The following is a 23,505-nucleotide window of genomic DNA, read 5'->3' as shown; positions in this document are numbered from 1 at the left end:
AGGCAAGTACAAATAGAAATAGGAATAGATAAAAATTAAATTAAATAAGAGGTATATACAACTGATGGTGATAATATAATGTTATCAGTTTGTTATTCTACAGATTGCTTTGATTGTGTCTGTGTGTGAGGAAGACTTTCTTCACTGAATAAGGCAAACAGCCTTGTTCGGTCCCCATATGTACAGAATAACAGTGTAAAATACCATTAAAAAGGTCTTCAGTTCCCAAATATGCATAGATATTGCTGAAGAAAATCAGAAACAGATGCGCATCACAGATTCAGGTAAGTATTTTACTAAAAATATGATCAAAATATTGAGGTAGACGGTTCACTGTTCATTACACATTTAGAGATAGTTTGACCTGACAATATAACAACAAATTGTTCTAAAATATAAACAAACTGTAAAACATTTGGCAAGATGTTGCTAGGTATATTATTGATAATAATCTTAGCTTTTTCTGTCTATGCTACCATATTATCCTCTTCGTATTCCTTAATTTAAAAAAACAAAAGTTTCTAGTAGCCTAAATGTTATTTGTAAAAATAAATTGTCGGGCACATTTTGTTGATGATTTCAGTAATATTTTTTGAATTATTTTTTTCTTTATTTTCATTAAAACGACTGTTTTTCGTTATTCTTTTACTTTTGATTTTACGTATAATTCACTTTATCAATCAATTTTTAGATTTTTCAAGTAAATATATATAATGGGAAAAAAAGAGGGAAAGGGAGACTTCAACTCATGTCACGTGATTAAAGAACCCGGAAACAGAATGTCTGCTAGGTAACGAGATGTTTAACGGGAGTGTGCTACAGTACAGATGCAATCACTTAATAATGAACATGCTTATTGTCTGTCGCTTTTATAGTTCTGAACACAACAATCTATTTTATTAAAATCGTTTTATATAAAACCGAGCAGCCGACAACACGAGCGTTTGTTTACATTCATGGACAAAGACAAGAGTAGCGACATTGTGAGTAGGCGACCTCATTATTTAAGAGAACACATTTTCAGCTAAAGACAGACGCGTTCTGACTTTTGTTAATTTTTACACCAAACTAACTCTGGACAAATGCCTTGTTACTTTTTGCAGCATGGGCAGTGCTCCTGGATAGAGATGAGTCAGTTCATTGGTGACCTTGTCACATCTGGAAACGGCACGAAGAATCAGCCAGATGTGCTAAATCCAGCATGGGGCGTGGTCGGTGACGGTGCCGATGGCAGTGGTGAGGGTGTAGTATTCAGAGGTGCTTCACTTGGACCTCTACAACTACCTCAATCCGCCCAGGACAAGCCAGAGATGGAGCCTGGGAGACAGATCCAGCCTGGGGCATCGCAGAGGAAAGGAGAGACCAGACCCATTAGAAAAGGTTAGAGCCTGAAATATGTTTTAATCGTGTTTTTGTAAGTTTCTACTAACTGGTTAATATTTTTCATGTTTCTTTTACGCCTAGATGTGCATTTTGCCTGCACCTGCCCTGGCTGCCCTTACTCCACTTCTCCACATTCCTTTGACACTTTGAAACCCAGACCATCTTTGTCCTCCAGCAGCACTGCTCCCATGAGCCTCAGCGTTTGCTTACCAGACACTGAACCAAGCAGCACCACCTCATCAGAGCTAGAAACCAGACCGTCCTGCCGCCCGCAGAGGGACGAGGCAGACAGAGGGACTCGGAGCCCGGACCTGAACTCAGACATTCCTCCTTCCAGAGCTGACCCCGGCTCCTTATCCCACCTCTCCATGTTTCCCTGCTTGTGTTGCCATCGTAGCCTCCAAACCTGCACACAGATCATGAGCCACCATGAAGGTCCAGATTCCCCATTTTCTCACACCCATGCCCATCATCATTTTCACTACCACCACTGTCCGTTAACCTCTTGTTTACCCTGCCCTCAGCTCTCTAGCCCCTTTCCCTGCCTGTCTTGCCAGCACTCCTTTCCTACCTGTGCTCAGGTGTGCCACCACCAGCACAGACAAACGCCCACTCAGCAACTAGAGGAAAGAGGCCGGGCAGGTTCAACCATGTTGTCTCTACATCCCTGTATGCACTGCTCTGCCTCTTTTTCCAGACCGTCACAGCTGCTGCAGCACCAGCGCTCTGAGCATGCTCACAAACCGTCCGGCTTCCTCTGCACAGAGTGCGGCAGGGCCTTCAACTCGCACAGCAACCTCCGCATCCACCTAAACGTGCACACAGGTGCCCGGCCGTACTCCTGCTCTGACTGCGGGAAGAGTTTCAGCCAGTCAGGGGCTCTGAAGATCCACAGGCGGATTCACACCGGTGAAAGGCCGTATTCTTGTGGATTTTGTGGCCGGGGGTTTCCCCATCTGGCAGGGGTCCGTGCCCATCAGAGGACCCACACAGGAGAGAAACCCTACCGCTGCAGCCAGTGTGGGAAATGCTTCACCCAGTCTGGAGCTCTTAAGATCCACACCCGCATCCACACAGGAGAGAGACCCTTTATCTGCAGCCTCTGTGGGAAAGGCTTCTCCAACCGCTCTGGGATCCGCTTCCACTACCGCACAGTCCACGGCCTGGCCCCCGAACAGGCTGGAGAAGCTGGAGCTGTGGGTGGGTATGAGGGACCAGCAGGCCGTGGTTTTCCACCAGGGCGTCCCAAGAATACCCCGAACAGCCCAGGGAGCACCTCACATGCAGCTCCAAGTTCCACAGATTCTCCGGCTCGTCCTGGCTTGGCTCCTCTTGTTGGTAATGAGAGCAAATCTCAGTCAGAGGGATCACACCCAGGCAGTAACAGAGAGGCGCTTCTGTACGCATGTGAAGACTGTGGCCTGCGTTTTAAGGATGCTCCGTCCAGGAACAGACACCAGACACTGATGCACTACTCCTCTGAGGGGAGAGAGGAGGAGGAGGAGGGCCAGAGAAAGGAGTAAAGCACAAATGAGATGGCCAGAGAGTGAGATCATGTTTTTGGTACATTACAACATGCTGAAGATAAGAGTAAACCAGAATTATTATTGTTTTAAAACATTTCAAGTGTTTGAAATTATTCATGTCAAATAAATTCTGTGGTTAAATCCTCCTTTTAATTTGAACATGTTATGCAGTACTTCTTTAAAAGCTGCTTCAGAAATGTTTTCATTAAAAATGATCACTGCCGCAGTCTTTAGGTCCATCTCAGAATAACCTTAAACATCTTACAGCTGCAGTCTCACACCAGTCCAACCCTGAAATTACTTTCCGTAACAAACTCGTTTATTGTGCCTTACTCAGCGGTGGAAGACGTTGGCGAACCAACGTGACATCATAAAGGACTTTTAGAAAATACACATTTGTGAGGCTCTCGTAACAGAGGCCTTATAATAAGAAAAATAACAATCTTTGTCATGTCATGTATTCCTCTTCTTTTGTCCTTTTTCTCTAAGAAAGCAGCAGAAATGTCTCATCGATCGTAAAAATTAAGGTATGTAATTTTTATGTGTTTAAGGACTATATTTCCCGTACAAACATCACTGAACATCCAAAGGAGTGAGAAAAAGTACAGCTGCAAAACTCCAACAAATAAAACAAGGCCACCTACTGAAATTGTTTTTTAATGTTAAGGTTAGGTGAGACTCTTAACCCCTTCAAAAGAACTCTTTTCCGCACTGCTGGGCATAAACATGACAACAGCTCAAGAGTTTGGTTGAGGTATCTCCGTCTTGCTCAAGGACCCTGCAGTATGTTCAATAACAAGAGCTTTCTTCCATGTGAAGAAAAGTACTCGACAGCTCCACCTTACCTGTTGTGCCTTTCCATGTATTTCAAACCTATGTTTGTAATTCAACTGTGTTTGTTAGAAATGTAAGATTATCTGAAGAATAAGAACCAGCAGACAAATACTTACATTGTTGTTAGCTGTTTTAAGCTCAAGGGAGCCACCTAGTGGTTATACACGATCACAGCAACAATTTCCACCACTTTGTTACAGTGTACCAGTTACTGTATAGTGCTTTATAACGTTTTTCTTTAAAAAAAACATGTTAAAATTATACATTATGAACACATATGTGTTTTGTGAGGACAAGTAACATATTCAATTCACCTTTTTTGCATTAACTTGTTAAAAAGTCTGAGTCATACATTACTGTATGTTTTCTGAAAGTGCAGCTTGTGATAAAATATTTAATTCATAAACAGTTTCTCTGTGACAACGGCCGAACCTGCATTTTCTTTGTGCATCACAGGATATTTCCACTCTGCAAGTACAAGAATTTGCATCCATATGGCTCTCACATCATTGTTCTGTATACGTATAGTGGTCCACAGTGACTTCTCAACTTTTGTCTCATCACTGGAGGTTCATCTCTGTCAACATTAGCTCACTCTGGACAACACTGTCCGGCTCAGTGTCCCGTTGAGGTCACCCTCTGGTCCCGACACATACTACCTCAGAAAAGTCTTTTTCTCCGTGTCTGAGCTCGTGCTGCTCACAAAGGCTCCTCATACGTGTGCTTCTGTAGTAACGAGTCACATGACTTGGGCTCAGCGTAGACCACACTGACTGGACGTGGGCCATTAGCATGAAGAGCGGGAGTGCAGTAGCCGTTGGAGAGCATCCTATGCGAGGGGCAGTCGTACTGAGAGCGGCTGGATGTTGTCCTGGTGCCAGCGCTGGGTGCTGGTACAGGAGGTCCATGTGACTCAGAGGGCAGCTCGCTGAACGGGGTGGCGTACTCGGGCTCCGGGGGAAGAGGCTCGGCGTACTCTGGCAGGTTTCCAGGAGTGTCATAATGGGTGAAGGTGAAGGGGGTGGTGTAGCCCTCATCTGAGGACGGTCTGAATGTTGACCCGACCTTCTGTCCAACAGCAGGCTCGGCATAGTCTGGAAATATGAGTTTGTAAAGAAATTATTTTACATTGACGTTTTTCATTTTATTCGCGAGGGTATCTTCCAAAATCACCATCAAAAGCCACAATAGTTTCCAACATGAATCTTACATTTTTCCCCAATTTGTAACACTGTAAATTCTGTGGGCACTGCCAGCTCTGAGCAGCTGCCAACAAGTTGAATCTCCAAGAAGCTACTGGTCCCAGCAAAATAAAAATTAAAGTCCAGCAAATGAGCCCTCATAAGGCAGCAAATAAACGTTTTGAAACATTTTTGTGCAAAACAAAGCTACCGGCTGCAAGAATATCACTAACTTGTTAAACTTAGTTTCTTCCATCACTGTCACCGTGTGTAACCGTCAGATTAACCAGGATTAAATCATGTTTTTCAATTTGATGATCTTAATGAGCTGTGAAAGTAGAACTTTTTCAAAGACAAAGCCATGTTTTCAACACTCTTACAAATCATTATCATCAGAAAGAAACACATATTGGAAGGAAATATCAGGCATCATATCAGCTTTAAACGCATTGATGTATCCCCACTTATATTCTAACCAAACCACAGTGAGCAGGATCTTTTAACGATCAGTAAAAACTCTTTTACTTTCAATTTTCCCAACTGCGATTTCTTGGAAAAATCTCTTTTGTTCTTTTCAGGAGCAGACTCATTCCAGGCCAATGTCGAGTCTTTGCATGAGCTGCTTGGATACCAACATAATCTCCTCTAATCACAGAGACAGGGGTCTGATAGTGCAGCAATCGGATCCTTGCCGACCCTCCTCTTCACCCCTCAGAAGAGGCTGTGGTGTGGGAGGCCTAGACCTTAGCCAAGCGCCCACAGGGAGCCTCAGAGCCCGAGCTATTTTAATTAGACAGGCTTTAGTGAGGGCTTTGATTGTCTTAGCTTTGACCCTCTGTCCTGTTTATCACTGGACCTCTCAGTGAAAGGCCCCCTCGCTGGGGGAGGGGATGGGGGAGGCAGAGGGGGGACTGCTGGTGGTGGGGAGGGAGAAGGCTGAGCGCCCTTTATCGAGCTCCAATTAAAGGGTCTCTTTCAGAGAGGCTCCGTGGACCAAAGAAAGGAATGTTTATACTGCGGCTGGGTGATGGGCTGAGCCGGAGGGGAAAGAATGGAGCGCCCGCGGAGAGAGCTGTTTGCCTGTCAGGCCTGGCAGGAGCTCCTCAAACTGACCACTGAAGCCAGAGACAGTTAGAGCAGGAAACATGGAGGAGGGAAGGCCGAGCTCACAACTACTGATCACCAGTAAACTCTGAATGAGTGATGTAAAGTAAGCAAACAGCTGAGTGTGAATGCTCACCGTTTAGAGGAGGGCTGGGGAGAGCATCATGGACGTTTCTTTCCAGAGGGTAGGAGATAAGCTCGGACTGTGAGCAGGGGAGACTCTTTGCCTGGAAACTCTGACAGCCTACTTGACACAGAAGAACAAACATTTAGAGGATTTGATGATTTAATAATAGTGGAAAATGGTTAAAGAGCACTTGACTTACTTGTGGGTAAAGAGTACTTCATTTGTGATTCTTTTTTCCTGCAGAGAAGGAAACAAACAAAGAATTAAAGGGTTGGATAAAGCAGATAAAAGAATATGTGTCTAGTTCAATAATTGTAATAATCAGTATTAATTGATTCAGTTATTTTATTCTGGAGAAATACTTAAAAAAATTGTACCTTCTCTTCCACCAGACTCCAGCCAACAAACAACTGCCGCACATTATCAGCGCCAGCACCACTCCCACTGCCACTATGACCGGCTGACTGGAGCCTGCAGGACAGAAAGTGTCTGAGTGAGTGTGTGGAAGGAACGCAGCTTATTGCATCAAACACACAGAGATATGACTTAAAACATATTCTACACTTGTGATTTTAGAAGGTGTAGAAGTACACACTCAGTCTCGTCTCCACTAACACAGGGCCCTCGGTGGGGGTCGGCGCGGGGCTGGGGCGAGATGTTCCCACGCTCACTTTGATGGATGGAGAATCTGTTTGAACATCACAACATCATGAGCACGGACTTGAAGTCGCACGGCCGGACTGAAACGGTCAACAGATTATTTTGGAAAAGAGGCGAGAAGACACACCTGCGGCAGAGCGAGACCTTGGCGTGACCTTGGCGACGGGACAGCCCAGGACTTGGACCTGAGACGAGGCTCGGCCATGCCAGCGCAGTGGCTGTAAACGGACAAACCGAGCCACCACAGGAGGGAAAAGGCTGTTGAGAACCCTGAGGTGGCCATCAGTGTAGGCCTGAAACACCTGAGGAGCACAACAACCGGGTTACTTAGAACACCAGGAAGCAGGCAGTTTAACTCAGTTTGCACATCAGCTCAGTTGGACTCAATGACAACCATCAAGCTAACATCAGTGAATGCAGCACAAAGCACACCTTTTTCTCTTTGCTGAGAGCACCTTTGTAAAGCTTCCAATTTTTTCTGTCCTTGCTGAAGAGGAGAATGAAGGCTTCTATGTAGTACTTGTTTGATCCTGTTGTTATTACTCCTGAAACAAAAGAGGGTGTTGTTTGTAGTTCAGCATGTGAGTTGTGATGAAAGTGGTTGGATACACTTGTATAATACAGAGGAAAGGTGGGAATTAAACTGATTAACTTATACTTATTATACACAATGTGCTATTTACATTTTATTTGAAGCAAGTAAATCTATTCCATATTTTTTCTCATTGTCAACAAATCTCATCAAAAGACCAAAACTATGATGCGTTGGGTCCATAGACTGTATAAAAAGATGGACGACATGACAGCTCCCCAAAAGTTAAGCCAAAACATTTGGAGCGCCCCCTGCTGACTGGCTGCAGTATAGGTCATAAAGCCCGCCTCCTCCATGTTAACAGATGGGTCAAACTATAAAATCAAAATACATGACAAATCCATTTTTCTCAAACATGCTTTCTGTCATTATAGTTTGTTATTATCATGCTGATTTACATCCAAGTGTTCATTTTTCTTAAAAGTTTATTTTTAATTAGTTATTTGATGCGGTAAAAAGGATGATTGACAGCTGTGTTGGCAAATACGGCTCCTGCAGCCGATCTGTTCTGGATTAGCAGAGTAGAAATGTAACTGAAACTGAATCACTACAGTCATTGAAGTTTCCATATCTGTGAATGTCTGCTTCAGACCAACACAAGGAGCTGAACTGATGTAAAATACGCCATCGTGCGGGATCCTCGCTGTTTTTCCCCCCGGTAAGTTAAGTGTGTGTTTTGGTTAGTGGAACGGGCTTCTGCGCAGCTCGGGCTCCAAATGACGTCACCAGCGTGAGATGGCAGCTCTCGTCACGGGGCTATTTTGGCTTTCATTTTGTACAATAAGAGCAGATGGAGACGCGTTGTCCATCCATATATAGAGTCATTGGTGCAAACACATACAAAGCTTGTTAGCAGATTTAATCCATTGTAGGTTTTGGTCTGTTCATGGGATTTGTTGACATATAGGCATTCACAGAATAACATTTTACATTTATTAATAGAAGCATGTTTTACCTGTGATTGTGCTTCTTTCACTCAGCTCCAGCTCCACCCACGGGTCGGCATCATTACTGTCTGCTGCCCAGGGCAGGAACTCGTGGCTTGAGCCCATGTTTCTGGACGACCAGAACGTCGTGTGCTCTTGACTCGTCTTATCACGGAAAGATGAGGCGTTTAAACCGGAAACACTCAGGATGTTGTTGCATTCTGTTTGTGGACCAGAGGAAAAGATGGACAAAAGAAGCATTAAAATCCATATTTTAGTGGGAAAACTTTTGTTAGCGTTAGAAGGACAGAAAGAATGTTTATAATGGGCAACTCGTAGTAAGAGGGTTAAAACCTGCAAAAACACGGGGTATGCCTTTCAAAAATTCTAACATGTAGTAATGAATGTCATGTCGTGCTCGTACCTTGACTGAAAAGCAGCATCTTCTCAGATAATGATCCCCTGTCAACAGAGAAGAGAAGGTCAGTACACCGACGATTAACCTGATCTCACATTTTAAATGTTTGAAACGCACATTTTTGAAAGGACTCCATTGGCAAAGGCGGATTCGTAGCGCGTGATACTTCTCTCCCGATTCACAGAGACATGACCTCCCAGACTATCGGACGCAGCTCCAGCATGGACTGCAGCCTTGCACAGGACAGAGGTCTGCAGCAGAGAGGACATAAGGAGCACTTTTAGACATGAATACAATGAAAAGCTCAAATGTCAGAAACATGGTTCACTTACATCTCTGTAACCTTGTTCAGAGTTTCCCCAAATGTCCCCGGTGACATTCTTACATCCAGCAGGGCAGTACGCACTGAGAAACAGCACAGTAACGTGTGAGAAACACTCACTGCTCTGCTGAAACTGTATCATCATAACAAATATAGAGGTACCCAACTTACCTCACACGCTGCCAGCTAAAATGCGACCCTCGTTTTAAACATGAAATTAAATCTGTGACAGAAAAACAGACACTAAAATTAACACGGCAGAGAATTAATTCAAACTTTCTTAAACAGAGATAAAATGCGATTACATAATCCCCCCGCATTCATCAAACCACACACAATCGGACTCTGTGTGAGACAGTCCAGCATGTTCTACGTGTGCTATATTAGGGGACGAGCGGTCGTCACTGTTGATGTGACTAAGCCCTTTGTTTCTGTGACTTTGTCACAGTTCACGAGTACAGTGAATGGTCCTCGTGTGATCGCAGTTAACAGACAGAGGTTTGTATGTCTGGACATGGGCTTAGCTCCAGACGCCCAGACACAGCCCGATTTCATAAACAACTCAAAAACAGGAAGCTATGATACATACTGTACAGTACGGCTTACTTCATCCAGAGAAAAGGAAGCTACTCTAAATATAGACAGCACCGAGACAAAACAAGCCCACATGGTTATTAAAATGAGACACAGGCAGAACCTTTAGCTCATTTTGTTATGTAATCTATACTGTCCAGAAACATTTAGTCTCTGGAAACATGTATGTGTTTCAATCTGTTGTTTCACTGGTGGAGAGAGTTAGAAATATGCAGAAACAAACGCTAAATCAACAGCCTCTGGGATGCACTGAACGTGGGATAGTCGTGGGCTTGCAGTGGTTAATGGGATGAAGAAGAGGAGGAGGAGGAGGAGGGGGAAAAAGAAATCCAGCCACTCCAAGCGACAGACAGAAAACCTGAGGCCTCACTCCATTCAGCTTGAGAGAAGGAGTCTGCCCCCGGCTTTCTGAGCAAACACGCCAGAGAGAAGAAGATAGCGATGGAGGATGAATGCCAATAAGAAGTGACTCACACACACGTCAACACACACATGGAAAAATAGGTGTAAACTTGAGAAATGTCTAAAAACTCAATTAAAACTACACATTTGTAAAGCTAAGCTAATCAACCAGCTCCAAACATCATACCTGGATACTTGTCTGTGGCGTAGGACAGCAGAAACCCTCGCCCGGAGCGGTGCGGGCCTGACTTGAAGGTTAACGTCACTTCATTGCTTCTAAGTGTCACATTCTTCTGTGATGCATCGAGCCTCCCGCACACTGGACCTGTAAACACGCAGACCCACAAACTACATCTGTAAAAACACATGAACACACTTTGTTTTCTGAAACATAATGAATACAGACAACGGCAGAAACAGAAAGTTACAATTGTTAAATATTTCTTTTGTGAGCAAATATCAACAAATGTAGAGGATTTAAGACAAAGCAACAACACTCGACCTTACTGTTATGTTTGTTTCCCATAACAACAACTTTATAGCAAAGAGGAAAGCAATATAGACTGTCATATGGAAAACCTGCATGTTAGAACACCTCCCCATCAGAGAAAACCAGATGAAAATAATGAGCCAGGCTCTGTGGAATCTGATTATGGACACAAAAGGCAGACAAACAGAACCTCCGGAATCTCGCAACCTCCATTCTTTTCAACGTTTATTTTTTTACGCCCTCAAGGCACCACTTGGTACACCTGGTTGGAAGCGATGCACACGTCTGTTGCATAATTGGGTTTGCCTCTTCATTCAATGTGTCAATAGAAAGGCATGCGGTGTGTGTATTCCACAATCACGGCTGGGAGAACAACGCTAATGACACAGAGCATGAATGTTATATCGGCGTGTGTTTCAGATGAGAGTAGAGGCACGAGGAGACAGACACACAGTGTATAACAGCAGCTTACCCAGACTCTGTTCTCCATTCTTGTCTGAGATCACGAGAGAGCCGTTACTGCACCCGGGGCTGCTCTCAATGTCAAAGTCCCCAAACAGCAGTCGCAGCATTCGCCCCTCGGGCACACGGAGCCGCCACTTACACCAGGTGTTGCTGGGGTAGGTGCCCGGGTAGTTCTGAGAGGCCAGCGTGCCAGACTCTGTGCCCAGCACCGTATGTCCACAGCCATTACCTGAAACAGTTCAAGGACAACAGGGAGGCTGGTTGAGGGACAGTTTCTTTACAAAGTTAGATGCAAACAACTTGCAAATGAACAAAAATGGCTACAGGAGGTGAAACGTCATGTTTTGAGTCACTTAAAAAAAAATTTTTTAAGCGAGAGTTTTTTTTGCTCTGGATAAAACTACTAGGGCTAGGGCTAGCACAAGAGGTTATTTTTAATTACAGATATAGCTTGCAGATTATTTTCTTAATTAATCAATTGGTTATTTAAAATAAAGGGCAAAAATAGCATCATAGTTGACATATTTGAGGAGATTAAAGAAACCATAAAGTACTCACATTTGACGCCCTGGAAGGAGTGACTTATTGGCTTTTTTTCTCTTATTTATTATTCAAAATAACTGAATTATTTATTGCCAAATTGTTTCAGTTGTGCTGTTTAATAGGGACGCACCAACAAGAAATATTTCTCACATAACCGTGGATTTTTAAGTATTTAAAAACTACTTAAACCATCGTTTCACTTCTTAAACATCTGTGCCGGGTGAGGAGTAATCAGCTGAGCACCTACAGATTAAACAAAGCCAGGATCCGATCACCGCAGACATCTCGTCATTAATTCTCTTAATTCAACACACAGAATATTAAAGGCTATGTTATTGCACTATTTCAGGAGTGATGAGTAACCAGTCTTTTCCAGCAGACACGGGCATGTTTATACTCTTCTGATCATAACTGTGAGATCACACAACTGCCGGAGAAGACAGTACTCAGCTGTTAAGACTACGACCTGTACACTGGATGTAGTGCAGAAGATACCCTTGTTGTAAGATTAAGATGTTGTTATATTTTAAGTTATGGATTACTTTCCTTATAAACATTGTTTTCTGAATGTTGATTCACCACATCCTCTGACCTTGCGTTGCTGTGACTAATACTTTTGACTGGAACGGAAATCACAAATATTTAGATCCTCTAACATCCCGGTCGGGCGCACAAAATAAATGAGTCAATTCCCAGAGGGGTCACACAGAGATAAGTGGTGTGGGGGCGGCAGGCTGACCCCCCCCCTCCCGAAATGTGTGACGTGCTCCAAGAATGGTCAAAACTTGAAAAAGGCACAAGGGTCAATCTAAGCCAACACATCATCCCCGTCCTTGTCTTCCATATAAGGCTCCTGGAGATCTGCTGAGGGGAAACAGGAGGATAACCTTCCTCTAACCCTGTGTCACACACATCCTGCATCACACCAGCCGTTCCCCTGCTTCCCGACAGCTCCTCACAATACCATAAACCTTCAGATGTTATTGCCCCTCCTCAAACCCCCAAAGGATTCCCTGGAAATGCCACAGCGACACACTGTAACCGTGGGCAACAGAGCGGGGATCTGTCACCTTCCGGTGGGAGGCCTCAAAGGCTGCAATGCCATGGAAGTTCTGGGTGGCCGGTAATCTTTCCCTGCTCACTGAACCTTTTCTCCCGGCTCGTCTGGTTCTAGTTTCGTACAGATAGGTTGGGTATGTGATCAGCCTGTAGAATGTAGAAGGTGAATAACAGAAAAATGGGAGCTAGCTGGGTGGCAGGAGAGCAATCCAAAGCAGCCTAGCGACATTGTTTTCCACATGCCGGCAGGTCCTTACAGGTCCACACTAGCAGACAGGATGCTCACCTGTGCTACCTGTCACTACATTGCCTTATCCTGTCTTGTGTGTCAATCACAATGTTTCAACACCAAAGCTGCAATGTTTCCCCCCCTAACCCAGCCCCACCAAAGCTCTTTGCATACTTTCCAGCAAGCCCGACGTGATTCAGAAAAAGTAATTGACCCTGGACTTAATCATCTTCCCCTCAGAGACAGACAAAAACAACAAAAGAGATTTGTGGTGTTACAGTCACAGTCTGCTGGGCAGTTAATTGTTTCTCTATTTGTCTGTGTATATGTATGGGATATGTGATTCATACTGCACATGGAGTTCACTGCTGTTTGCGGAAAAAAAACACTGTGGGAAAGGTAGGCTGATAGATGGGATCAGTAGGTAAACATGCACATGGGAAGAGTATGTAAAGAATGCAACCGTGACATCACAAAGTCGACTTTACATCTACCTCAAATGGAAACACAGTATTTTACCACCAACTTAACAACATACGTTAAACTCAAACTAGTGTACGTTTCTTGTGTTTTATGCTATCAAAGCAGAACTGACAGGAGAACATGTCAAAACTGTCAGGACGTGTACATTATAGAATACAGACCTAGGTAAAGGTGTAACCAGCTACAAACATGCTGATGTAAAAATGAGTAAATGATAGTATGACATTTGTATGATAATGACTAGCTTAGGTAGGATGCAAAGGATGTTTTAAAGGCTACCAGACATGAGTGTTTGTCGGACAGTGCCAGAGCGTTATAACCGTTTCACTACATATTACGTATACCATTCGGATAAAATTAACTGACTTTATTCATTTGTTCCTATCGTCTGGAAACCAGGAGGCTAGTAGTTGTAGCAGAAAGCTAACAACATGAAATAAACTCTCGTGCCACATTCTTTATCTTACAGAGTCAGTAAAATTCGCTTTTTCTTACCCTCCTGGCCGTGAACACCAAAAGAACAGACGCTAAAAGTTATCCAGAAACCAGCTATAAGAGACTTCACAGCATCCCGGATGTTTTCCCACTTTGCCAGCATGATTTCCAGAGCTCGGTGGGGAAAAAAGTCAGGTGCCAGTCCCGACGGCTCGAGGTTCTGGACTGGCTTCAGTGAAAAGTTGTAGTACAAAGTTCTGACCATTCACTATTGGCTATGGGATGTAAACGCGACCTCTCATTGGCTCCCCGTTTTTGTCAATCAAAGAATCCCAGACATTCCATTCCCAAATAGGGGTGGGCTGAATTGTAGGTGTGTCCTGATCTGAGACCAGCCGTTGGCGGTTGTACTAATGATTTACTCATGTTCTCTGACAAGCCAACACTGAACCTGGTTCATACAGTGTATGTTGTTCTAAAGAGACTATCCTAATAGTTCAAATGAAAGTAAGGATTAAAAAGTAAATATGGTTAAGACCACAGATTTTACAATATTTAGTATGCAAGAATCATCGACCTACCTTTACTCAAATTAAGTGCAAACCCTGCCACCTTCTGGACAAATGCAGGCAACAACAAAAACACTGCACACGACTGCTCAGCACACTTTATTTCATGACAAACCAACATTAGCCCACACAAGTGCCAACTTACACAATGCAGTGTTGCAGAGTCTTTAATCCGGCACGAAGGGACATTTGATTAAAAAAAACACACATTTGCCGACTTCTTTTGAGAAGGAAATAGGTTTCTAAAGCTTGAAATCTTTCAGTCTATGCAGTGCTATGGCTCAGAGGTGCTCAAACCAAGCCGTGCGCTCGCACATAAGAGCAGTTTGACCGATTTACACATCGCGTGCGAACTAACCGCTTCTCGTGACAGCGAGACAGATGCTTCTCAGGCAAATGCTGCCTTCACTGCAGGAAGTGTAACGAAGCAGCACAGCGCATGCTCTTCAGCCTCTCCGACAAGAGGAGGATGAATTATCCCCTGCTCTAAAACGGTAGGTAAAACTGCGACAATACTCTTTAAAGTGTGTTTTGTAGTTTTAGTGTCAACCCGGTATTTTTAGTGCACCGTCTGTTGAACAGGAGCGCGCGCCGTCGCACCGTTGTTGGCTGGGGTGTGCGTGCCGCCGCACCAACAGACGTCAGTTTGAGTGGGTGAAGGAGGGTGAGGAAGGCACGCAACTGTCCGTGTAGGAGTTGTTGATCCAACAAGGGCTACTTGATATAGTGTAGAATATAACGAACAGTTAATTGTATCCTTCGCCTTATCGCATGACAATGTTGCCTGTTTTGTTTCTCTTCCGTGGAATAATAGTCACACAGTTTCTTAATCATTTGTCCTCCATTTCTACGTGTTCTGTTGATATTCTCGCCTTGTGTGTCAAATGCGACAGAACAATATTGACAGAATCATACTTGAAATAATGTAGTTTTAGTTTTGAATAATTTCTCAGTGCCTGTTAACCGAGCAGGGAATTTCCATTATTATTTGTCCAATTTCCACGTGACCCAAGATAATAGTCTGTTCACATTTGACCCATCTTAAATGTATTTATATGCTGTAGGCCTGTATGTATACATCGTGTGTATTAAGGACATGTAACAACCTTTTAACTCATAATTTAACTGTAACCTTTTCAAAAACTGTATGGGATAGACATGAAATGACATCAGACACAAACAGTCTATAGACAGTGTTATCAATTGGAGTTTAATGTTTTGCTTAACGACTTGGTAACAACACCTCTGCTAGTTATATTTATTCATCAGGTAGGCTTTTTTATTGTTTTCACAAAAAAAGGCCTAAATGCAAAAAGGTTGCACAACAAAGTACTGATATGATTTGATTTGAGAGTTTCTTTATGAATAGGCATAACATTTCTCTGGTTAAATCCACAGTTGCTATTATATTTCTCCAGTATTTCTACCTTGCAGGCTTTATTACACAGGCATTTAGTTATAACTGTTACCTTCGCCTAATTATCTCCTGCAGGATATTCATGCACATTCTTAATAGCAATATAGGAAGTAAACCCATATGAGGATTATGTCATTTTAAGCTCTGTATGGATTCATTTCTATGACAGCATGGCAGAAAACACTGTTGGGGGAGGCTTTCATGGACTTGTGTATGCATTAAATTGCATCCCTGCATGCGTGTGTGTGATCTGGATGTTAACATGCGTGCCCGGCTCTCTGTGCGTGCAGCTCGGTGGGGAGGGGTGATGGCGGGTGCTGAGGTCACTGTGTCTTCAGGGGATCTCATGATGCTGAAGGAAGAGGAAGGGGAGGCCAGTGGCAGCAACCATAAGACTCAAGTCATCCTGCACCTGCAGCCCATCCTGCATGGGTAACATTTTTGATATCATTATAGGCCCAGCAGATGCCATGCATAGGCTGTCTGACACAACAATGTAGTCAGATAATCTGTTTTTTCCATGCTTATAGCTCATATTAAGAACATCTTATGACATAGTTCTACATTAATGCTTTTTAATGCAGTTTCAAGACAAAGAATACAACAGTATGATATGTAAGATAGTAACATTTCCAACATTCTGTAGTTATTTACATATTTGGCTGTTTAATTCAGAGCTTGTCAACTCTCAGCTGGCATGAAATGACTGTTGTGTTATATGTGACCCTCTGTCGCCCTCTGCAGGGTAAACGATGACATTGCTGACACAGGCACTACAGTCTTGGCCATAGAGACACATCACGGTATGTTGACACACTGCTGCCATTAAACTAGTCACTAACAAAGGCATATAAAATCAATAGCTTATTTAGTACAGTGAATGTATTATGGGCACTCTCTCACAGTGTACTAAGAGCCGCACTGTTTAACAAATATGAATTATTGAAGAATATTGATAAACCTGCTGAGGTACGATGGGGGACTTTGTTGTTACATGATTCCTACATTCTTTAGCACCCAGGAAGGAGTTCTTGTGTGAATACATTACACTTAATTGTACTTTGATTTATGCACTTATGACACATGTTGCTGTTTGGGTTTCTAATCTGTAGAAGACAGTAAAGCAGAAGGAGAGGAGATTGAGTATGGATACCCCATCACCTGTGGAGACAGCAGAGCCGTCCTACTGTTTAAGAAGTTTGTGTGCCCAGGAATCAACGTGAGATGTGTCAAAGTAAGAGGATGATTTGGTTGAACACATTTTGTCGCTGTGTCGTTCATCTATCCACCTTTTATTGTTGCTTTCATATTTAAGCATACGTTGTTTTCTTCTTATCTGACAGTTCAATGACCAGCTCATCAGTCCAAAGCAGTTTGTACACCTGGCGGGGAAAGCCACTCTGAAGGACTGGAAAAGGGCCATCAGACTGGGAGGAGTAATGCTCAGGTAGACTTATGACATTTAAATAAAAATACACTATTTGTCTGTCTGGACTTTTTGTCATAGCTGCTTGGGAGACACTTGCATTCTAACTGTTAATTTGAGTGACCTTTAAGGGAGTTACTCACATTACTCATGTTAAAATGTCTGACTTTAAACACCTCAGTCAACGATCATTCCTATAATTTGCACTTGCGTCGCGTCTGCCTGCGCCGGGCTTTGCCAGTACATTCCAGAGTCAGTGGGTAAGCGGCAATATCATGATAGCAGGATCAAATAACACGCAAGCACGCTGCTGAGTGAAACTTCTCACTGGATTTATCGTGTTTGCACTTGTTCATGGTGTTACTGTGAGTCAATATACTGTACCAAGTCAATGATATCTTTATTTCTCTAGGGTTCACCTCAATGGGCTCGCTGTTAAACAAACCTCTGGAAAGCTTTTGGGAATGTTCAACTTAATCAATTCACACTTTAACACCTCTCAGCAGCTGTGAAACAAAATATTTTCTTGTAGTGTTCTTTTGACCTGCTTCTTCCCTCGCAGGAAAATGATGGACTCCGGCCAGATAGATTTCTACCAGCACGACACCGTATGCAGCAACACCTGCCGCAGCACGAAATTCGATGTGCTGATCAACAGTACGCGGCTTCCTCCTGGGACCTCGGTGCAGCCGAGCCCGTCGTGTCTGCCTCTCAACCCTCTTGGAGGACAGGTGCCTCCCCTGACAGGTAGATTGCAGCTGGCATTCACAGTTTAGTTTTTTTTACTTCCTGCATATGCTCGGGCTGCTGTTTTGCATGACGCAGGCAAAAACTTTAGACGCCACCTGGGTGAAATTTATCTGCAACAAGAAAACAAGAACATTTATTTCTGAAGACAATTCATTACGAAATAACTTATTATAACAATTGATAGCAGATAATTTTATAATGGGTTTTGTGAAGTCTCTTTCCTCTGGCTACTCACATTCAGGAGTAATGTGAGATCTTTATGCACTCTGTTGTCATTTCAGGTGAGGTTGTTCATGATGCAGCAGAGATAGACGATCCTTTGGAGGAGAAGTTCAGCGCAACAGCAGAGTGGAGTCCCAGTGGAGCCCGGCCTGTAAATCCCACAACAGCCAATGGGCATGCCGCAAAGAGAAAGAGGGCTGACACACCTGGTAAATGTACAGTAGGAAAGGATATATGGCTGCTTGTTAAATAGACTGCACAGTAGAAGATGGTGAAGCAAACAGGTTCAGAAATGGGTGGCAGCAGGGAAAATATATCGACTATAAAGGCCTAAGAAAGGCTTCTTTTATAGGAGACGCTACATGAGTAGCACATGCACTGCACTCCTGAAAAATTCCCGACATTGTCCGGGTGGGCTGCATGTTTCAACGCAAACGGCTGAATTTTTCACCCTGACTTTAAGCAGCCTTTTACTGCCAGCCTTATAGTAATGTGTCCGCAAGAAGTTGGGATATACGCAGAAGGTATTACACAGGAACACTAACCGCAATCTAGTGGGCGGGGTGGTGAGATCTATATCATGCAACTGGTGTGAACCGGAAGAGCGACACATACAGGATCATGCAAGGTTGAAGAAGAAGTATGACAGCAAAGATTTCTGCAAATTGGAGAGATGAAGAGATTAGCCCCGAAGTAGCATTTACTTCTAGTATGACCCACTTAGTCAGCTGATAAAGGGCAATGTCCCGGAGGTAAATTGTAAAAGTTTACGAGGTATCTTGCTATTATGAAAAAAGGCACAGGTTTATCCCTCTGACCTCCAGTCCTGCAGGTGTCACACAAGGACACAAGTCATGTCCTTTAGAGGGAGGCGGCCCTGTTAACTGATGAGGACACGACATGTAACATTTAGGCCTAAACTTTAACATTGCATGAATAATAGATGGGGGGAAAAAAACAATAAAACTGAAAATGAACATGAGTGTACCTCCAGGTCATCAGCCACTGCTGCCCTGACACCTGATACATTGAGCCAATAAACCTTTAAATCTGCAGTTCCGGGATTTTCTGCCATTCTTACAGACTGGCCTTAAAAAGTTGCTGACCACAGAGAGGCAGAGAGTCACTTCCCTTTATATTACCATCGACTGCATCTGACATTTCTAAGTGTGGCTTTATCTTGCAGAAACCTAAGCTTTGATTTAAGGGCTTGTAAAGGTGACCTGATTAGGAATTGTTCCAGCTGGAGTCGGCAACATAGCCTCAGGTGCTCTTTTGTGTGAATGGCAAATCGCGGTGCCTGACTGCACAAGCGGTATTGCTTGTCACAGGGCTTAAAACAAATTGACAAATCTCAGTAAAAGTACTCTCGCCTATAACCATGCTCCTCTATTTCAGGAAATGTACTTCGTTCCATTAGCGTGCATACCTGACATTGCGAAATCGATGAATTAAGCTTCAGATAGCTTTAAATGTGATTTAGAATATTTTCCAAGGACGTATTGCTTTTATCTTGACAGACATTTAAGCAAACGCAAAAGTGGACGCATTTCTTGCAAGATAAGATATCAAGCACCTCTGACATTTCATCACTCTAAAATACCCTCTATTTTGCTCAGTGTTGCTCAGTCATTTTTCAGCCTCGCTTCAATCTTCCCCGTCCTCTTTTCTTACCCAACTTACTGCTCGTTCCTCTCTACCTCTATCACCCATTTAACATCCTCTGTCCCAGTGCTCCTTCTCTACCATTTCCTCTATCTTGTTATATCTTTTTCATTGTTTCTCTAACCCCTGCCGCTTCTTTCCGTTTCCCTCCACGATTTATTACTCTCTTTCAAGCCTTTAACTCTCCTCCAACCTCACTTCCAGACATTTCCCTGCACCCATACTCCATCTCATTTATCCAACATTTCTTATTTATTTTTCTCTGCCTTTCTTTCCCATTCAGTCCAATCTCTCCCTCAACAGCTCACATTGGCATCCACAGCAGCACATACTGTCGCCTCTATAATCTCTTATTTATCTGTGGCACTTTATCATTTTTAAATGAAAAGACAAACAAACACACACTCATACACAAAGTTCCCCACATATCATAATAATGTCCCAACCTTATTGACCTTGTCTAGATGGAGTACTGAGCTTGTGGCAGGGTGTGGCAGACTCTGGACTGATGGGGGAGGTCCTGTCCAGCCTCCAGACTGAATTATTAGCCACTCTTAAAGGAGTGGAGGCTCGCAGTGAGAAGGCCAACCTGCAGGAGACAGGTGAGCTTCCACAGTGGGACTATGCTACTCAACGTACTGTGAAAAGAATTCACCATATTTACATGGCGGCCATTTTCCTTTGACCTTATTATTGGAGTAACAAAGCTAAAATGCTTAATGTTGTACTGCTGTGTTCGGGGAATCACAGAATTGTTCACATTAATCAGAAACTGAAAAGACAATAGATTGTGAAAATCATCATCATCAAGTTAAAACAACAAATTTATCCCATTTACTGCATCAAACATTTAACAACTTCCTGGCTAACATTAACGTTTGATAGTGTGAAACAATTCACTATCAAACTTCCCAGCTAACAGTAATGTTAGCTAGGAATTTGTTGAATGCTAGCATTAGGTGTTGTGACTTAAGATCTGTCGGTAGCCAATGAGTCATCAAAAACCGTGCTTGTAAACTCATCTAACATTAGCATTCAACCAATTCTTAGCTAACTTTAACCTTAGCTAGCTATCATAGAGCAGAATTGACTCATTTCACTGTTCAAAAGTAGTGCTAGCTAAGAAGTTGTTGAAAGCTAACATTAGCTATTGTCTATCGGTAGCTACTAAGTTATCAAATATTTGGTTACCACTGCCATTAAATTATTTTAAGAAATGAAAGTGTGGTGTGAGAAGGAAATCATATTGTTTTTATAAGTGATTTGGCTGACTTAAGATTTTTGTTTTATCAGATGCCGCTATGCTAAATTCCCTGTGTAAGATGTTTGGACTTTTAGACTCAGTGAAGCAAGCTCTGAACCTGAAGCGCAGCAAGGATGAGGAGAATAAAATACATCACAATGTATATGGTGAGAAGTTTGATGAAAGCGACATACACATACATAAAGTCATAGCATAAAGAATTGTATTCATTTGTATTCTTTTTTGTCTTAGTGTTGGATGATATTTTGGAGGACCAGAGGAAGCAGGGTTACGATAAATGCCCCTCCTACAAAATCCACTCCTTGAAACACCTTCGACAGCAACGTCACAACCAGTTAAACTTGCTGTCTCCCGTCAAAACAAGCCCGGGGATCCAGCCTCTATCTGTTACTGGTTTATCTGCTGGATCTTACGCTCAGCTCGCCATCAACCCTCAGGTCTTCACCCATTCATTTGCCTCTACCGGCCGGGGATACCGTGCCGGAGCTGGCAGGACGGACAGGGACGGCCAAAGTGCCGGGATGAAGCGGGAACAGGAGATCAGTGACATGGAAAACCAGCAGAAGTGTCACAGACAGGGACAAGAGGAGTCCTCAGGGATCCATAAAGAGCCGGGACAGAGGACTATTAAGTTTCAAAAAGGTCCTCACCTTAATAGAGAGGAAAAAGAGGAGGCAGAGGAGTTGCATGACATTGAAAAGGTGGTTATCGGAGGAAAAGTATCAAAGAAACATAAAAGTAAGTAAGGATGAGAGATCATGACCTCAGAGGGATGCTGACAAAGGGAGGGAATGTGCCTGAGACCTGGAGACTAAAAGGGGAAGAGATTAAAAAAACAACATTACATTGTTGTACTCTGTTGTATATTCAGCAAATTTTATAATGGATTAATTGTTTCAGTCATTTTTTTAAGCTAAAAAAAATAACTGGCTCCAGCTTTTCAATGTGAACATTTATCTGTTGTCTGTTAGCTAAGTTAACAAAGTTACAAATTTAGCATGTTTTGCAGTAGAAAGACTCCGGGAAAATATAATGGGCATTTTTTTTATTGTTACTATTTTCTAATATTTTATAGACCTGAAGTGATAAGGCAGTTAAATTGAAAATAATTGTATGGTAGCCCTAAAACACTATTACAAACCAGGTATATGTGACTTTACTCTGTGTAAGTCTTTCTAAATTTCATTTTTCGCACGCCTTCAGAAGAGTGTAAATATCATACATGGTTCTATTTATGACCTTTTGTGATAGTATTTTCCCTTGTTTAAGGTGGTTGGCAACTTTTTCAGAATTTGTGACAAATCTTTCCTCAATCTTTTATAATTAATTTCCAATACTATTTGTAACTGAAAACACACATTAAGCGAAATACACTTGTGGGGTGAATTATACATTATTTAGATTTTGTGGAAGATATCTCACTCAGGCTTGTATTTAGGCTTGTGTTATAATGCCTAACACCTGCCTAAGATCTATGCACGAGACTATCACGGTCTGAAGAGTAGACTATTCTTTATTGAAAACAATAGTAAGTACTGTGACTGTTGATGTGCTGTTACTTTAAACAGGGTGCTGTTTACTAATGTGCTGCAAATACATAATCTTGTTCATTTCCTTTTACTCTTCTCTTTATTATGGAGAAAATAGAAAGTGGAATTAAAGGTATGCACATGAGGGTATGATGAAAAGCACACAAGATGACCTTGTAACATAATGGACACATTTGAAATAATAAACATGAAGTTTAATATTCAAACAAAAGAAGTGTTTTAGCTTTAGAGATATTTCAATGATGATTAGGTCTGTAAAATTCAAGTAGTTAAATAAGTTTGTGACAGTACAAATTGGTACAGATTGAAGGTTGCTTGCTGAATGGAGTCAATATATCAGACATAAATTTAACTTATTCATGTTAATCTATCTTGATTACAGGTTAACTCCTAATGTGAAAACCTGTTGCTTTGGTTCACACATAAAAACAGAAGTTAGCAGATAATCAAACACACATGCTGCTCTTCTAGCTCGCTTCACAAGCGTTCCATACTTGTGATCACACACGGTAAATGGACTGTACTTATATAGCGCTTTTCTAGTCTTTGCGACCACTCAAAGCTGCTTTACACTACATGTTCACCCATTCGTTGGCTATGCCACCGGGAGCAATTTGGGGTTCAGTGTCTAGCCCAAGGTAGCCTGAGGGAGCTGGGGATCGAACCTCTGACCTTCGGATTGAAAGATGACAGTCTTTACCACTGAGCCACAGCCTGATGACATCCAATATTTTTTTATTGGACAGATATCAGTGTTTGGTGTTTGGCCAGCAGTGCACCATGTTTCAAAATTTCCCCTCACAGATGTAGCAGCACTTTTCCATCCTGCGATTTTCAGTTCCTTTTACTTTAGAAGCACCAGGCTGCAT

The 23,505-nt window shown here is 42.7% G+C and overlaps 3 protein-coding genes across 5 annotated transcripts; 2 read left to right on the top strand and 1 right to left on the bottom strand.

Annotated features, from left to right (window-relative positions):
- The first annotated feature begins 836 nt into the window (after positions 1-836).
- Positions 837-4,164, top strand: LOC138584766 (zinc finger protein 79). The gene is made up of 3 exons (XM_069657077.1): positions 837-983; positions 1,104-1,380; positions 1,465-4,164. The coding sequence occupies exons 1-3, from the start codon at positions 957-959 to the stop codon at positions 2,904-2,906; spliced, it is 1,746 nt and encodes a 581-aa protein (XP_069513178.1). The 5' UTR covers positions 837-956; the 3' UTR covers positions 2,907-4,164.
- On the bottom strand, positions 3,023-13,940 carry LOC138584765 (discoidin, CUB and LCCL domain-containing protein 1). 2 transcript variants are annotated; one of them, XM_069657074.1, is made up of 15 exons: positions 13,834-13,940; positions 11,032-11,253; positions 10,257-10,394; positions 9,245-9,296; positions 9,084-9,156; positions 8,869-9,002; positions 8,758-8,795; positions 8,363-8,554; positions 7,248-7,360; positions 6,943-7,117; positions 6,751-6,843; positions 6,533-6,626; positions 6,355-6,392; positions 6,165-6,275; positions 3,023-4,837 (listed from the first exon to the last, which is right to left on the bottom strand). In XM_069657074.1, exons 1-15 carry the CDS (start codon positions 13,934-13,936, stop codon positions 4,443-4,445), a joined length of 1,971 nt encoding a protein of 656 aa, XP_069513175.1. In that variant the 5' UTR covers positions 13,937-13,940; the 3' UTR covers positions 3,023-4,442. The 2 variants fall into 2 exon arrangements, with proteins under 2 accessions (XP_069513175.1, XP_069513176.1); XM_069657075.1 differs by having other exon boundaries at positions 6,165-6,272.
- Positions 13,941-14,794: 854 nt separating this feature from the next.
- Positions 14,795-22,797, top strand: LOC138584585 (glucocorticoid modulatory element-binding protein 1-like). Of its 2 annotated transcripts, XM_069656856.1 has the most exons (10): positions 14,795-14,836; positions 16,050-16,191; positions 16,504-16,562; positions 16,872-16,993; positions 17,103-17,206; positions 17,748-17,932; positions 18,217-18,366; positions 20,287-20,424; positions 21,116-21,232; positions 21,318-22,797. In XM_069656856.1, the coding sequence occupies exons 2-10, from the start codon at positions 16,067-16,069 to the stop codon at positions 21,830-21,832; spliced, it is 1,515 nt and encodes a 504-aa protein (XP_069512957.1). In that variant the 5' UTR covers positions 14,795-14,836; positions 16,050-16,066; the 3' UTR covers positions 21,833-22,797. The 2 variants fall into 2 exon arrangements, with proteins under 2 accessions (XP_069512957.1, XP_069512958.1); XM_069656857.1 differs by lacking the exon at positions 20,287-20,424.
- Positions 22,798-23,505: the final 708 nt, after the last annotated feature.

The sequence above is a fragment of the Semicossyphus pulcher genome, unplaced genomic scaffold, assembly GCF_022749685.1.
Source record: "Semicossyphus pulcher isolate SPU_LCO1_2020_fin unplaced genomic scaffold, fSemPul1.0.p SCAF_9, whole genome shotgun sequence".
NCBI classification, from domain to species: Eukaryota; Metazoa; Chordata; class Actinopteri; order Labriformes; family Labridae; genus Semicossyphus; species Semicossyphus pulcher.
This window is presented reverse-complemented; position numbering and strand designations above follow the sequence as displayed.